The sequence below is a fragment of the Filicampus tigris genome, chromosome 8 (assembly GCF_054856515.1).
Source record: "Filicampus tigris isolate MCC_2025a chromosome 8, RoL_Ftig_1.0, whole genome shotgun sequence".
In the NCBI taxonomy this organism is placed as follows: Eukaryota; Metazoa; Chordata; class Actinopteri; order Syngnathiformes; family Syngnathidae; genus Filicampus; species Filicampus tigris.
The window spans coordinates 1,580,873-1,599,031 of record NC_141224.1 but is presented as its reverse complement, the minus strand read 5'-3'; the positions used below and the strand labels follow the sequence as shown (position 1 = coordinate 1,599,031).

Here is an 18,159-nt window from a genome sequence, read left to right as displayed (position 1 = left end):
TATTATCTATGAAAGTGTACAAATTCTTCCTTGTTATATTGTTCTTGTAAACATCAATAACAACATGCCAGAATTTGGATTAAAAGCAGTGAACATTTATAATAATTATCATCATAATTTACACATTTGGACATTTTTGCACATAAATAAAACAATTTGTAAACCAACCAGCATGTAAACACAGAGACGTACACACACACACACACACACGCACGCACACACTGAGTTTGTGGAGTTAAAGCTCACGAACAACAGACGAGACACTTTTTGGTCAAAGAGGAAGGTGAGAAAGTGGGCGGGGCCAGTGCATAAGAGACGTGCTTGGGGGAGGGGCTAGGAATAAAAGACTCAATCATAGTCCCTTGATTTTTTTTTCTTCACATTCTTCCTGATTTAGTTTGGTTTACAGTTTGGAAGTCCAGTCAACTTTGGTTCGGAGTGTCACACATGGACAGGGTGCATCAGGAAGATAAAGAAAGGAAATGAAAACCAATGAAAACCAAAAAAAAATAAAAATATATATATATATATATGCATATATATATATATATATATATATATATATATATATATATATATATATATATATATATATATATATATATTTAAAAAACAAAGGGGAAATGCAAAATAATTTAAAAATACTATTAAAGTAAAAATAACAAAGAGGTATAACCAAATGAAAAAAATGAAGAATACAATAAAACTAGAAATTAAAATAACAAATTAAAATAAAATAAAATTCAAAACATTTAAAATAAAATAAAAATGGACTAAAAAATAGCCGGATAAAAATAGTAAAACAAAATAAAAACTAAGAAATTAAAATTGCGAATGTAAAAAAAAAAATCCCTTCTTCAAGTCCTTCCTGTTTTGGACATTTGCAGTTTGGAAGTCCAGTCAACTTTGGTTTGGAGTGTCACAGACAGTGTCTTTATTAATAATAAATTTAAAAAATTAAAAAAGTAAAACTTAAGTGAAATGTGAATAAAATGAAATGAAAAATAACCCATAACAAAAATGCATTCTTTCTTTCCATTTGTGCTGCTTTGGACTTTTCCTGTTTGTAAATCTGGTCAACTTTGGTTTTGAGTGTCACATCTGTCTTACTGAAAATGTATATAATGAACAGTAAAATCAAACACCCGAAGATTCATATGAAGTATACAATAAATAAAATCGAATCCAAGTCCCTTCTTCACATTCTTCCTGCTTTTTCGCATTCTGGAAGTCCATGCAGTCAACTTTGGTTTGGAGTGTCACATCGGAGTCACTGACAGTGTCATCCTTAGCAAAAACAGAAATCAAACAAAATGACAAAAACAGGTGCTACATGTTGCCCAGCTGCACTCCACTTCCATTTCTTCTTCAAGTAGCCAAAGAGCAAATAAATTAAAAAAAAAAAAGTTCCGTCTCTCTTCAGCCTTTCCCTTGACACACGCGCACTCTCACACGCACTCTCATTCGCACTCTTGAGGTAACTGTTGTGACGCACACACTCGCCCTTTCTTCCTGTTGTTTAAATTAAGTGGTAAAGGGACACAGTCAAATAGTGGAATCATTCTTGTAAACCCTGAAGAATGCTCTGGAAACATCATCATCAGCTAATAAATTAAAAGAAAAAGTGTGGAAATGGAGACCTTACTAAGATGATTGTCAAATTTGAGCCCTGAGTAGCGAGTCCCTGAAGTGGTGCACCGCCCCCTCCCCCCACGCTCTCTCACGGATCCGCCTCCTGCTTGACGGCAAGTCCGCGCCGCACCTTGATAACCGAGGTCTGGCGCCACGCGGCCCCCAGAACCTGTTTCTCCAGGACGGCGTCCAACTCGGCTCCGCCTCGGAGCCTCTCCAGTTGCTCGGCGTGCTCGCTCATATCAAAGCGTTCGATTTCCTCGTTGGCGCGTTGGACCTCGTCCGCGCTTGGGTGCGGGGCGGTGGCCGGGCAGTAGCCCTTGAGGTGGAGGCGCAGGCTGCACAGGTGGATGTAGTGGCGGTGGCACTGCGGGCACTTGTGGGGGCGCTCGCGGGAGTGCAGGCGCTTGTGAAGCTTCAGGTGCACGAACTGCGTGAACTTGGCCGGGCACAGCTTGCAGTGGTATGGCTTCTCGCCCGAGTGGAGGCGCAGGTGGGTCTTCAGGTTGCTGGTGCTGCTGAAGCGTTTGTGGCACACCTGACACACAACAGATATAAGACCCCTGATATAAGGGCAATTTTGTTTCTAAATCTTTTGATTTTTGATAGTATGAAGGCAGCTCGTCGCCCCCAGCCCAAAAAGGTGCCGAAAGCCTCACCTGGCATTCGTGCGGCTTCTCTCCCGTGTGGACCAGGTAGTGTTTCTGCAGGTGGGCCAGCTGCGTGAAGCCCTTGTTGCATGTCTGACACTTGAACGGTCGCTCGCCGCTGTGGACGCGGAGATGGACCTGCGCGACAGGAAAGCGGCGTTAAAGCTAATTGACAAGTTTAACCAAGCTAAGTCCAAAAATTGCCGACTTAACTTTGACTCAAATCAAGTCTCATGAATACCAAGTCAGCGTCATCGAGACTTTCGAGTTTTACCAATGGCAAGCTTTTCAAATGGCGACTTAAGTCAGACTTGAATCTCATGACTATAAAGTCGAGACTTTCTTAAGTTTTTGCCAAGTCCTAAAATTACCGACTAACTTTGACTCCAGTTAAAGTGCACCTGTGGTGGATAGAAGGAAAAATATATTTGGTTTATTAAGAAAAACTGCATCCAAACGCATTTTCGGTTCCACTGGTTGTATTAAAGCAAATTCATAATAGCTCGCGGAACCTGACAAAATTTGAATGGAAGTGGCGCAGCCGTGACGTAGCGGTCTTGACAGCCATCTTGGCCCGGCCGTCTCACCACTTCAACGCCGCACTTTTCTGGGTCAGGTTCTGACAAATCCGAGTCACTCTCGAAGTCAATACTGACGAAAGGTCTGACGACGCCCGTTTTGCTTGCTTTGTGTCGGACAGGCCGATGCTGCATCGCATCATAAATAATCAGCCGGCAAAGGCGCAACCTAGTCTGTGATGCTGGGCGGGTTACATCCTTTCCGTATTAATAAATATGAAAATAAATATTGCAGTCTGGATACCACGTTCACGGCCGTATGACCGGCCGGGTGGACCCCGGGTCATCTCGCGGTTGGATGAGAAAGAGGGCGGCGCTGACGTGCTCGCTTGCGGCCTGCCTGGCAGTGGTCTTTTTTTTTTTTGTCTAGGACAGCTTACGAAATGAGAAAAGACTACGCGTAGTCTTGAAATTGGCAACTTAGGTCGGACTCGAGTCATGTCAACTAACAATATGAGGAACAGGGACCAAGCAAATGGTGTCTCTCAACTAGGGGAACCCAATTTGGGGCCCTCACCTTGAGATTGGAGAGCTGTCCGAAGGTCTTGGTGCAAACGTTGCACTCGTACTTGATCTTCCCGTTGTGCTTCTTGAGTGGGTAGGGCAGCGCCTTGTAGCCGGCTGAGCTGACACCCCGCTTCACCTTAACCAGGTTCACCGCTTCCTCGTCCGAGTCGCACAGCTTGGTAGCCGCCCGCTCGCCGGGTAGCCTTGTGGCTGGGGATCCGGTAGACGGGGAATGATGGCCGGCATAAGGGTGGTGCGCAGTCGCCTTGTCCTTGAGGGAGGTGGCAGCCGAGAAGGCGCTGGTGGGCGCTGGTAGGAGCAAGTCCCGGGGTGGGTGGGTGGCTTCCGACATCAGGAAGCGCCGCCCGGCTGCATCCGAGGGTAGGAGGGGAACGTGAGGCGGCAGGTAAAGCGGGTACATCCTGGGGTAGATGCCGCCCACGGTGGGGACGCCACCCCCAGGAAGCGGATAGTGATGCGGCAGGAGGTAGCGAGAGTAGGGCGCCCCTGACGGGTAGAAAGGCGACAGTGGGGCGGCGGATGGCGGCGAGTAACTGGGGTACGGCCCTAGTCCACCCGGGTAGAAGGGTGCCGACGGGCTGCCCTGGGGGCTGCTCTCCGGGCTGCTCCTTGCAGACGGGCTGGGCGTGGCTGACGACTGGTCGCCGGGGGAACGGGGGTACCCCATGGCGCCCGCCTTGAGGAAGTCCTCTGGGTGTCCCCTGAGGGGCGGGTAGAGGGCGCGTGGGTACAAGGGGCGCTCGGGGCTGTATGCATAGCGCGGGCGCGTTGCCAGTGGGCGGCTGGGCTCACTCTTAGGGGCGTCCCGCAGGATAGATAGAACGCTGTGTTCCCGCTTGGGGGGCCGGGGGGTGATGGTGGGGGGAGGCGAGGGGTCTGACGCCTGATGCTGCTTCACCTCCAGCAGCGACCGCTCTGCAAGGACAGGAAAAGTCAAATCAATAGACATCTTGACGGATGTTTACTTTTGGGGAGATAAACGTGCATTAGCGTTCTCTAAGTGACACGTGCTTGACGGACGAGGTGAGGAGCGGGACAGGAAGTCAGGTGTGTGTGCGTGTGGGTGTGTGTTACACGTATTGTTACAAGTGAAATGAGGTAAACACACTGAGGTGTGTGTAGACAAAAAGCCTCCCGCCTGCCGCTTTGTATTAGCTTCACTGCTTAAACTCTATTAACACTGCTTTGTATTACTTAAAAGTGCTTTATATTAGCGAACACTGCTTTATATTAGTTAAGGCTGCTTTACTGCTGCTTTCATGTAGTAGTTAACACTGGTTTTATATTTGCTAACATTACATTACTTATCTTAGCTTCGCTGTCACATTGTTGTAGCTAATGCTGTTTTCCACTGGCTAATGCTGCTTTACTGCTACATTCTATTAGCAAACTGTTTTTTATGAACTAAAACCACTTTGTATTAACTAATGGGGGTTTAATGCTGCTTTATATTAGCTATCATTGCTTTACTGCTCCTTGAACATTAGCTAACACTGCTGCTTCACATGGGCTAATGTTACTTTAACACTGCTGTATATGAGCTAACACTGCTTTATGTTAGTAAACACCGCTTGTACCGAAGCTTTATATTAGTTAAGGCTGCCTTCTTTCTGGCTCACACACACACACCGGCGAGATGAAAGCCAGGATTAGCGGCCCAAACTCCTAAAAGCTCAGACATGTCAGCTCTCTGCTAAATGGCCGCCATCTATTATGTGTGATACAATGTGTGTGTGTTAGCCCCCCTCGCACACTCACACACACACGCGCACAAAAGTGAGTGAATGAGTAGTAAGGCGTCGGTTAGTAAACATGGAGGTTATCAGTTAGCCTTCCTCCTCATCCTCCTCACAAACCTAAACAAACATGGCTGCCATCTTGGTGATTTCAATCTGTCAGCAGCTCAGACAGGAAGTTCAAGAGGAGGGGAAAGAGGGGGTGCAATGGTTGTGTGTGTGGGGGGGTCCCTTCTGTTCTTTTTAAGTGATAAATCACACACACACACACACACACACACACACACACACACTGAGAGCTGGATGGTGTGTTCAAGTGCTAACACTGCAAAGACGCTAAGAGGAGAAAGTGTTGTTCATATATGTTTGTGTGTGTGTGTGACAAGTGGCTGCTTTAGCGCCTCCTTAAGGACATTTTTGGCTTGTTAACAGGCCCAAAAATGTTGTTTTCTAATAGCTATGGCTGTTTTACTTCTGCTTTTTATTTGCTAATTTTGCCTTAGTGCTGCTTTATAACAGCTAAGGCTACATTAAGACTGGTTCATATCAGCTAACACTGCTTTAAAGTACCTAAGGCTTCTTTCCTGATACTTTTCATTAGCTGGCACTACTTTTCTGCTGCTTTATATTAGCAAACACTGCTGTAATACTACTTTCAATTTGCTAAGGATCTCTACTGCTGCTTTATATTAGCATACACTTCTTGAACACCGCTTTACCAACGCTTCATATTAGCTAACACTGCCGTAATAATGCTTTCTTTCCATTACACACTGCTTTACTTACTGAGCTTCTGCATCATGAGTTCCCCGGATGGCGGGTAGTGTAGTCTGCGCGCATAGTCGTGGCAGTACCACACCAGGAGCTCTGCGCCGGCCGGCACGGGCCTGACGGTGTAGAAGTAAACGTCCAAGCCGTTCTGGCACGCCGCCACATTCTGCTCGGCCGCCGAGTGGGCCGGGTTCACGTAGCGCATCCAGTTGGAGCGAGACTCGTCCAGACCGTCCACAAAATGGTGGAAGTCGCCCTCGGCGTATATCTGAAGGCGGGAAGGGAACAACATGTTTGCTTTGTGTTAGCTATAACGCTGCTTTGTATAAGCTACAGTTTCTTTATATTCGCCAACACTTGTCGAAACCGTCCACAGATTGGTAGAAGTAGCAACACGCTCAGCTTTATGACACAGACATGACGACGTGCAGGGGGTAAGGGGTTACTTCCTGGGAGTGACAAAGTGAGTCAGACCATCACTATTGTGGACTTACGAGAAGCTTCCTGTGACATCACTTCCTACCCCTCTCGCTTTCTCACCTACACTTCCTGTGACAAAGGCGGCGGCAGTGATGTCACAGGAGGTGTCCCCCCCCCCCCCCCCATCCGCCAAATATCCCCCCCCCCACCCCGCCCCGAGCCCCTTCACAAACAACATACACATGCACTCACCCGCCAGAAGTACTTGCGGTTGGCGTCCTTGGGCACGCTGTCGGCCGTGTAGATTTGTCCTACCAGGGGTCCGAAGCGGGTCCCCTTGGGGACGTACTCCCGGCTGCACACGCCTACAACCTGCACACGCACACAAGACTACTTCTTTAGTCAGGTCACCAAACAAAAGAAAGCAACGGAAGCCTTATTAAAAATGCTTTCATGTTAGATTTTGTGTTCCAAATGATTAGGCCTAAACTGTTTTTCAATGGAGTGAAATTGATTTTGTTGAACGTGAAGGATTACGACGACCTTGTCGAATGTTAGCCTCTATATGCAGACGACGGTTTAAACGCAATCAGTCCAATCCAACGGACTTTCACTTCTTGTTTGCTATCAGCGCTCAGCTTCCTCTGGATAACAAACACGCTGATGAAATAATCCATACCATCACACTTTTGACCAGAAGGAGGCTGTCAATGGGGGGTTGGGTATTTACGCAATCGAGACAGTATTTTCACCAGTGTTAATGGTCAAAGAGTCTTAGAGATGTCTCAAAAGTGTGAAGGAGATACAGGAGTTTTTTGGTTTTTTTAAAATCATGTTGAGGATTAAACGGCTCCCTCTGCTTATAGGAAGGACGTTTTGTGGATAGCCTGAACTCTTTCTTTGATGCTGCTTTATTTTAGTTGGCGCTACGTTTTATTTCCTAAGGCTGCTTGACATTAGCTAATAATGTGCGTTCGCTGGCGTCTAACCTCTTTTCCGTCCGCCGTGTGTTTGAACTTGAGGTTCCGAGGCAGCGAGGCCTGTGCCCTAATACTGGCACTTTTCGGGGCATGAGCGTCCCCCTCCGGCCCCGCCTCCCACGTGGTGTCCTTGACGATGTACGTGCACTTCTCCTCGAACTCCGCCTCGGTCCAGCGAGTCATGTCGACTTCGTCCGCGGCGCCCACCGCGTGCGAGTTTGGCTGGACGCCGTCTGAGTTGATAGAGGCCATCTTGGCAGCGTGGTGGGCGTCATCCTGCTCCATGGTGTGCGCCCCCTCACTGGTCAACATGGCCGAGCTTTGAGAGGTCGCCTGGGAAATGCACAAGGAAGACATTTAGTTTCAGAATGAGGCTAGAACCTGAGGTTGTGGGACCGTTTGGAACGGGCCTGGGTGTCGTGTATCTATTAGGGGCCTCCAAAAGTCTGGAGGATTTAGTTGTACACATTTAACATATGAGCTAGGAATCATTTTTTAAAAGAAAACCCTGCTTGGAGAGGTAGTATCTCAGGAAATTCAGGAACGTTTGAGCAGGAACTGGTTTCTAAAATACTTGAGTTGGTACTTTCTAGAGGTCCAGCAATCGTTTGGTCCCGGGCTGGTGTAGTATTTCAAGACCGACCTTTGGATTGGAACTTGAGTCTAAAATGAGATCTGGAGTAAATGATTGGGGCCAAAAGAAGACCTTATTTGAGGGTCGTAGTTTCACAGGAGGTTGAGGGACCTTTGAGCAGCAACTAGTTTGTAAATTCAGTTAGTACTTTCCAGAGGTCCAGGAACCATGTTTAACTAGTATTTCACCAAAAACATTCTCGTTGAAAATTTGTGTCTAAACTAAGACACCCTGCTTGGGGGCGTAGTATCTCAAGAAGTTCAGGAACCTTTGAGCGGGAACTCGTTTCTAAATCTGCGATTGGCTGGCAACCGGTTCAGGGTGTCCCCCCGCCTACTGCCCGGAGACAGCTGGGATAGGCTCCAGCACGCCCGCGAGCCTTGTGAGGAGAAGCGGATTGGATCATGGATGAATGGATGGTTTCTAAATGTATGGCGGTTGGTACTTTCCCAAGAACCGGCAACCTTTGAGTGTAGTATCTCAGTGAGTTCTGTCATCACGACGAGCAGAAGTCCTTGGTGGGGTGGATGATAGCTCAAGAAGTCCAGGAACCTTTTGGAACCGGGCTGGGTGGAGTACCTCGAGACGTTCAAGGACCTTTGACTAGCAGCTTGTTGTCTACATTTATGCCCGAAAGAAGGCCCGACCAACATGGCTGCTACTTTCCAGACCTCCAGTCACCTTTGGCTAAACTTCTCTTAAATGAATCTAAAAAGGAGTCCTCTTTTGAAAGAAAAACACGTTTTAAGATGGGGGGGGGGGGGGGGGAAACAAAGTATTTGCCCGCATTTGGTTCCCAACAAACATTTGCGACTACTGCGTGCGTCTTTGACATCTATTTGTCCGATGACGACAACGCTGCGGATGACTTTCAAGTGAGTTTGCTGTGAGTCACACGCGGGAAGGACGGAGGAAGTAAGGAAGTCAGGACCAAAGGAAGTTCCTGTGACGCAATCCGACTAAATTTGGAAGATTCAGCAGCGGCGGCGCCGCCGCGGTGGATTTGCCCGAGGAGAAAGACAACGACAAAACTTTTCCAATTGGGGGGTCTCCATCCAGAGCGCACACACTCACACACACACACACACACACACACAGCAATTAGTCCTCACACAATAAACAACTACAAACTGACAATCACTTGTTTCCTTTTCCCTCATTTCCATCACGGGGGCTTGACAAAATGGGACACAATCATCAAATATGTCAACGTTTGACTAAATGAATCTATCTAGGAGCTTGTGAAGTTGTTTTGGAAAAAAAGGCAGGAAAATGGCATTCAAAAAGCTTCATATGAATGTCAAAAATGTATTCATTATGAAAATGAAGCAAGTTGGGATGCAAATATTTAAAATACACTAAATGAACCAAGCACAGCCAAAATACAATTTGTACGTTTTGAAAGTCACTTTGTGCCTGCGTTGTGAATTCTTTCTTGTGTCCAAATGGAATGAGTGAAAGACGCTTCAAAAACATGATGACAGATACAAATAAACCAGCCGCTCTATTAAAAGCTGACAAAACACACACACACACACACACACACACACACACGCATTCAAATTCAAACCTTAATCACACAAAAGGATTTTCTAATTTTGTGTGTTTTTACAGTCGGGGTGCACACTTTTGTCTTTGCATGAAATCATCACACAGATCTTGAGTTAAAAGATGAGGCCGTCAAATTGTAAAACTTCCAAATACTAAAAGTGGCCATTTTCCATTTTTGCAAAACCCAATACAGCTCCATCACATATGTTCCTCCCCACCCCCCCCCCCAAAAAAAACGTTACAACGATGCAGTGTAAGAAATACATGCAGAGGAAGAGTGTCTTGAACACTAAAGTATATTTTTTTTAGAAATGCAATCATATTTTTAAACAAGAATAAAAGTCCATTTTAACACTTAAAACGCAAATGTACTCCCTTTTCTTTTTTTTTTTGTTAACTTGCTATTTTATAATTTTGCTCTTAGCCGAAAATAAGCAGTGCAGCGCAAATGGCAAATTTGAACTTCAAAAACACTGAAGTAGGCCTTTTTCATTTCACAGTGGTACACACTTTGGGAGTTAAAGTACTTTGAAAAACTGCAAAAAGTCACATTTAAGTCTCTAAACACCAAAATTTCCTTTTTTTGTTACTTATCCAATATTTTGGACTTTTCTCAGCATTACATGCATTTTGTCGACTAGTTATGAAAATGACCCGAAGCATAACGTAAGACATTCAACGTATTTTATTTTTTACTTCCTAAAATGATTTAATCTTACAATATCACAACTTTTTTCATCCACAAGGAAAAATGTTCAGTTGGATCCTTGAAACACTAAATATTTTTTTTTGTGCATTTTTTTAAACAAACTATAAAAAAAACCCACAAACATTGAGTGTAAACCTTTAAAACCACTTTCATAGACTTTTTACTCCCTAAATTGATGTCATCTTACAATATCACAACTTTTCCCGTCCACGAGGAAAGAAGCTCCGTTTAAGCCTGCAAACACTAAATATACCATTTTTGACTTCCCAAGATTGTCATCAGTGCACACCGACTTGGAATACAAAAAAATGAGCAAACGGCACAGATTGCACCTAACTAGTATTTGTGAAAGAACCAACAATGTCATGTAAGCCTCCAAAACCACCACAGCAGCTCTCCACACAACAACGTACACGAGGCTACTTTTCAACTTTTAATTGTTCCTGAAACTTGTCAAAGTTGCCCAAAAGCGCAGAAATATTTCAAAAGGAAAAGTAGTCACCGTGTAGCTTTGGTCCCATCCACACATAAGGACGACTGGTCAGGGCCTCTCTGTCCGTGAGCGTGTGCGTAGTGTGTGTGTGCGTGTGTGCGTGGGACAGGTGCGCGCCGTCCTCTCGTGGCCGTGACGCTCCGGGTTAGTCCTCGCGTGTGTGTGTGTGTGCGTGCGTGCACGCGCGTGTGTGCTGCCGTCGGCGCGCCGCGTCCGAGTGTGCGACACAAGGCGAGAGGCTCCTGCTATGTCGCGAAGAGGGCCGGCTCGTCCCAGCTGGGCCGCGCCCCCTCGGCGGAGAGGACACGCCTCTTGGAGCCTGGGTCACGCCCCTTGGTGACACACGCGTCAACAAAATCTTGTTTGAAGCAACTTGAGAAAAGTTCTTTAGAATTCTTGATTGTTTATTTGATTGATTTTTGAAAATGCCATGTTATTTTCTGTAGTTTATTAGTCAGGATATTTATTTATTTGTTTGTTTATTTTTCGTTTGTGGTAGTTTTTTTTGTTTTTTTTTAGTTCATTACAAAATGTAGTTTATGGATTTAATTTCATTGCATTCAGTTTACTTTCTTAGTTTATTGTATTGTATCGTGTTGTATTTTTTTAATTGTAGTTTATTTTATTGAATTTATCTACCCTTGCTATTTTTTAAATTAAGTTGTGTTTTGTGTTTGGTGTTATTTTATTTTGCCTAATTCTATTTTACTTTATTTAATTGCTTTTTATGTTGTTTCATGAGTGTATTAAGTTCTATTTTCTGGTTTTATTAATGTTTTTTGGGGCGTTTTTTGTTTTATTATTTTAAAAAAAATGTTCCCACTCTTTTTATTATTATTTCTTTTATCATTATTTATCATTTTGTTTCTGGCTTGGTTTTATTTTTTTTCCAGTTTGACCTTTTATTGTAATTCATATTTTGACCTTTTTCTTAAATGAAGTTATATTTTGGGCTTTATTAATTTCTTATTTTACTTTAGATATAGCTGTCCTTTTAATTTGCAATTCTGGTTTTATTTAACTTAAAAAAAACATAAAAATCACATTTTATTACAATTTATCATACTTTATTTTATTTAACGACTCCGACCATTTTATTTGTCACGTTCTTTTGTCTCGTTTCATTAATTTTATTGATTTATTTTATTGGGTCTATTTTATAATCATTTTATGACCCCTTTTTTTTATTATTATTTTTAATTGTGTTTCATCATAGATGATTGTATTAGATTTGTTCTGATCAGCTTTTATTTATTTACTTTTTGTAGTTATTTCTTTATTTTTGTTATCATTTAGATTTTATGTCAGTCTTTTTCTTTCTGGTTGTTTTTTTGGGGGGGGGAAACCTCTGCTGTATTTTATTCAATTTTATTTGGTGTGTGTGTTGGGAGTCATTTTCAAAAGGACCAACAGTTCGTGTTAGTGCGTGTGCGTGCGTGTCTGTTTGGGGAAAGCAGTGAGTCCCATGCGGTGTCACAGGATGTCCTTCTCTTGCCCAGGAAAGAACACGCACGCGCGCGTGCACGCACGCACACACGCAGTTTCAGAGGGTGCCTGTAGGGAGCGCCACTGGTCCTCGAGGCTTTTCTTCCTTCCACATCGTCTTGGTGTGTGCTCGTCTTGTCTTGTGCACTTTCTCCGCTTTTCTTCTTTTCTTTTCTGTCTTTCTTTTTTGAATGCAATATAACGTTCTCAAATATATTCTTGCGTGTGCGTGTTAATGGGATGTGTCATGTGGCTTGAAAAGGAGAAAAGGTACACAAATGAGGACATGCAAAGTACGCTGCCTTTTGACCCCCCAAAATGTATGTTGTTGTAATTGTTATTATTATTATTATTATTGTTTTTATTATTATTATTATTGTTAAAAGACAGGGAAATGGGACTCAAACTTCCTTATTTTTTTACTTGACGTATTCCTTTGTTTTCTTTAACTTTATAGTTATTCAGTTTTATTGTTTTGCTGGTTTTATTTTATTGCATTTACTTGTCATTTATTTGACTCTGTTAGTCTTGCCTTTTTAATTATCTTGTTACTGTTTTTTATTTTATTGGACTATTTTTTTGTAGTTTTTTTATATTTGATCAGTGTGTCATTTCCATTTTTTCTTAAGTCCTTGTTTTATTTTATTGTATTGAAATTGTTCTCTTACATTTGTTTTTGTTTTTATATTCTTATTCAGTGTCATTCTTTATTTTATTGCACTTTATGTCATTTAGTTGGTCTGTTTTTCCATTTTTTTCCTGGTTTTATTTGATATAGTCTTGTTTTATTGTATATTGTTGCAATTTACTCAGTTTTATTTCATTTGACTTCATTAGTGTGTCATTTCTTGTTTCTGGTTTCTATTTTTGATTGTGTTTTAAATGAATGCATGGTGAGAAATGGGAGCAAAATAAGCAAGTTACCCTGCAAAATCACAATTTCAATACATGAAGTCAAAAATACAAACACAGAAGTGATTCTGCTACTCATTGTAGTGTATTAAAATACATTATTTTTTTGCCGACTAAAAATCAATTTTTTAAAAAATGACATAGCTTCAGAAAAGTCCCTTTGAAAAAAAAGGATAATTCAAAAGTATTTGAAATCATCATCAAAGGTTGAAAGAAAGAACATTTGATTTTTTTTCTTGCGTCTTCGCCACTATCCAAGTGATTCAACTCAACACTTTGATGATGAGGATCATTCAATGTCACATGAAAGTGCACTACAACACAGTCAGTCCGTCTCCTGCTTGTGCTCTCTAAAAACGTTTTTTTTTAAATCTCACATCAAATAAACATTTTTATCGACACTTAAAAAAATAGTGTACATAATTTTTCTGCACACACACGCTTGGTGCATGTTCCCCCTCAGAGCATATGACATGGAACACGCCATGGCACACGGAAAATTAGTGCACAAAATGAAAAGGGAAATGGAAACCAGAACTTGCCCCCAAAAAATAGAAAGGACAGACTTGTGCAAATGAGCAAAAATAAAAACTAACAACAAAATTAAAACTAGAAAAAAAATCAAATTAAAATGAACATTCAAACAAAAATGACAAAGTAACCAGAATGTGCTTGTCAGTCATCATAAAAATAAATAAAATTAAAAAACTAAATCTAAATAAAATCAGAAACCAGAATTGAATAAAAAGAATGAAAAGATAATACTATATTAAAAAAACTAAAACTAATGAAGTAACCAAACCAAGAATGCGCTTAATAGTCATAGTAAATGTAAAAAGTGACGGTAAACGCGAAAAATAAAATAAAAACTGTCAGACAAAAACAAAAGCGAGACTTCTTTAATAAAATAAAAACAAAAGTAACAAATAATAACAATAGGTAACCAGAATGTGCTCAACTGTCAACAAATGAAATAAAAACAGAGAATGCAGAACTTGACAAAAATAAAATAAAAACAATTAACTCCTTTAATAAAATAAAACCTAGAACTAAGAATAAAAATAATGAGGTTATCAAATGTGTCATAAAAATATACATATTAAATCAAAATTAAACCAGAAGTCAACAAAAAGGATCGACTACTTCAATAAAACTAAAGCCAAAAATGACAGACAAATGTGAATCGAAATTCCAAAGATTGACAGATTGCATTTGTTGTATAATGAAACTATGAAAGAAATATTGACCAACACTTGATGCATCCATTTTGAACCCCTGAAAGTGCCTGCGAGTCTCCAACAACTTGTGACAAATGACATGACATAGAAAGCCTTTCCAACGATTTCCAACATTATTCTCAACTCAATTACAGGCAAACACGAAATAAATAAAGACATTCAAAACAGACACAAACAATGGCGACAGAAATGCAGATGACTTCCAGAATGAGGAAAGGGAGATGAATCACAAATTATTCCCATAATTAACCAGCATGTGTGTGTGATGAAGAGCGGGAGAACCAGGAGAACAAAACAATTTGGAAGACGAACGAGACCAGCGAGACACAGTCAACCTCCTCCTCTTCCTCTTCCTCCTCCTCTTCCTCGCTTTTTTCCCCCCCTGGCTGGCTGGTGACAGAGGGTCTAACCACATCAGTGGCTGCCTACTGCTTCCTGCCCCAACACACACATACACACACACACACACACAGGACAGATGTATCCACAGCTGTCAGCCAGCAGGAAGAACCCAAGCTACTAGCATGTTAGCTAACGATAGCATGTATGAAACACTACAGTGCTTGTATTGCGGTATTGTGAGTATGAAACGTTAAAACGTATATAAATAATAAAATAGATATTTGGTTGCTACTTCACCAATTTCATCTGTTGGTCTGAAATTACTCTGAAGCCATGTACACAGCCATCTACATACAATCATATCACAACTCTTCAAAGGGATTGTTTTTGTCGAATGAACACATAGTATTAACATGCAAATAAACAGTAGGCAAAATGTTACATTTAAGTCACCAAGCATGCTAATGTTAGCCTTAGGTTCCCAATGGACAAACAGTATAACCCTGAGTCACACGTAAACATACATAAAAAGGACCATCTATAGCTATTAGCCACCAGGCATGCTAATGAACGCACAGAAAAAGCATGCTAATACGTGTTGGCCATTAGCTGGAATACATGCTAACAGACTATGTTATACCGCTGAACAATAAATGTGTTAGCCTTTAGTTTGGACTTATTACAATCGTCTCATACAGTTAACACATCTATACACGTTAGCCTCATAAAGCGAACATGCTAATAAGCACATTAGCCATTAGTTGGAAAATATGCTACAAAAAAACGTACTGTACAGTGTTGACCATCATGCCAATAAAAATGATAGCCTTTAGCTGCTAACTGACATACAAAGTCGCCTACAAAAGAGTCAACATACAAATTTACATGTTAGCCATTAGCAATTGTGCTAACAAACTATTGTATTAGTAAAACATTCTAATGAACTTTTTGTGGGTTAGCCCCATGAAAGCTCATGAATACTGCCACACTGAATAAATATGCCCAATAAACATTTTAGCCATTATCCTGGAAACATTGGAAAAAACCTTTTAACAACTGTATAGTGGTAAACACGCAAATACTGTATTAGCCATGAGCTGGAAAACACGCTAGGAGCTAACCAACTTGTAAACAACAGTCTACTAGTGAAAATAACTTTAGCCATTAGCTGTCATTGCTAACGAAGTATTGTATACACTTTGAAAATGATTATAAACTTACTCATGTTAGCTATTAGCCACTGAGCATGCTAATGAACGTTGGACCTTGGCCACACAGCGTTAACATGCCAATAAACAAGTTAGCCTTTCGCTACCACGTTACTATGCACGCCATCCATCAATCATTGTTAATAATAAGCCATCAAAGGACTGGTGACAAGTGCATTGTGCGCAATTAATAGCGATAGGCTAGCTATAGCCTGCCAGTTAGTTGTTGAGGGGCCCATGGGGGCTTTAGGGGGCTGTTCCAGGTAGCTGGGGGGCACACAAACAATCCCCCAGAAAGTTTCTTTCTGTTCGAGACGCATGCCTCCAGGACGACGACACACAAAAGATGGCCTGCATACACACGCGCACACGCATACAAGCGCACGTATACACGTTTTAATTGGCCGAAAGAGAGTACTACCGGCTTTCATAATAACAATAAGAATTCACACTGGGAATTCAAAAGAAATCAAATAAACCACAACTTGTCAAAAAAAATATAGCAAACGAATGAAATAAACGACAGGATATTCAATAGAATCACGTTTAAAAAACACTCTGCAAGAGAGCGAAAGCCTTGTAAAAGGAACCCAAAGCGCAACTTTCGTCCTCTAGTCTCCTTTCTCCCCCTTTCGCCTCCACCACATCGTGCACCCCCACCCCCCACCCCCCCAGGTGATCTGCTGAGTCCCAAACATGTTAATTGCAGCCCACAGGCCATTTGATGCCTCTCCAATCACTGCGAAGGATCAGCCATTGTGCACTTCTTCCTTTGTGTGTTTGTGTATGAGTGAGGGGCAAATTCACTTGGTGTGCGCCGGACCCTTCGAGTGTGTGGACACAAGCCGTTAATCCCTCAATGGAGAAGCCATTAGAGAGAATTAAGCAGGTTAGAGCGACCATGATCCCCCCCCCCCCACACACACACACGCACCACCCGCCTTCCTCCTCCCTCTCAGCCTCGTGGCGAGCGCCCGAATCGGGACTTCCCGAAAACCAATGGCGTTGTGTAGATTGAGGAAGGAGGAAGGGGGGAGTTTAAGGAAGCCGCCCCCCTGCCTAATCTGGCCAATCCACCCCTGCTGGGAGAAGACACACACACACGCACGCATCACATACACACATCGGGCGCAGTCAACAGATGGCACAAAGGCCGAGTAAACTTGAGCAAGACGCACAGCAGACACAAACAGACCCCCCCCCCCCCCCAACCCCCACCTCACTGATTCAACTCCCCAATTAGGTCTCGAGCTAATCGGCGTCCTCAGCACGCAACCACATACACACACGTACTTCGTTAAAAAGCAACATAGCACACTTCACGTGTGAGGGTCGAGCCAGGTGATTTGTTCATAGTTGACAACATCATGCTAATGAACATTATCCCCATAGAGTGAACAAAATAATAAAATGCTAATGATAAACCTGTCATGTTGACTATTAGCCGCCAAGCAAGCTTATGAACGTCACCATGTTACGTTAACATGCCCGATACGCGTTAGCCGTTAGCTGGCAAACTTGCTAATGAATCTCTTAACAATCACATGCTTGCGAGCGCGCAGTGGCTAGCCATTAGCTGGAACACATTCTAATGAAGTTGAAAATGACTGGTGTTAACGCTGATGTTAGCCATTAGCTGGCACACAAGCTAGTGAACTTGTAAATGACAGTACACTGGTTAACACACTGATGTGAGCTATTAGCTGGCACATATGCTAACACATTGTTAATAATTGTATACAGTGAACAAGGTTAGCCATTAGCTGGCACCCAAGCTAATGGACTTGTAAATGATTGTACACGGGTTAACAAACTAATGTTAGCCATCAGATGGCAAACATCCACGTTTACGTTATGTTGGGGCGCAACCTGGTGCTACACTGAACGCATGCGACTGTAAATTCTGAAATGCCTGTATACGATAAAAAGCCCAAAATGCGACTATAGCGGAGCGGGCCAGACTTTTGAAGTCAGCGAAGTCATGTATCACATATTCCTTTTTTTCTTTTTTAGGCTGTCGTCATGCAACCGGATCATCACGGCTGTCATCGCGGGCATTCATGTCGGCGCTACGTCACATGTACGTGCCGGCGCGTAGATCCAAACAAGGATGCGCCAATGCTCCTCTTTCCACACTTTAGCGCAGACAAAACAGACACTTCCCACACACACACGCACACCACAAGCACGTAAACATGTTCCAGTAAATAACCTGCAATGACTCATCGCACAGGCACACACACACACACACACACAGCAAGTTTCTTTTTTCAGAGCAGTTGTAATAGGCCT

At 42.7% G+C, this 18,159-nt stretch overlaps 1 protein-coding gene across 1 annotated transcript; it reads right to left on the bottom strand.

The window, feature by feature from the left end:
• Window positions 1-623: 623 nt before the first annotated feature.
• Window positions 624-11,022, bottom strand: prdm1a (PR domain containing 1a, with ZNF domain). Its single transcript, XM_086039029.1, has 7 exons — window positions 10,692-11,022; window positions 7,305-7,628; window positions 6,568-6,687; window positions 5,911-6,163; window positions 3,378-4,303; window positions 2,292-2,420; window positions 624-2,170 (listed from the first exon to the last, which is right to left on the bottom strand). Exons 1-7 carry the CDS (start codon window positions 10,716-10,718, stop codon window positions 1,721-1,723), a joined length of 2,229 nt encoding a protein of 742 aa, XP_085895155.1. The 5' UTR covers window positions 10,719-11,022; the 3' UTR covers window positions 624-1,720.
• Between the last annotated feature and the right edge of the window lie 7,137 nt (window positions 11,023-18,159).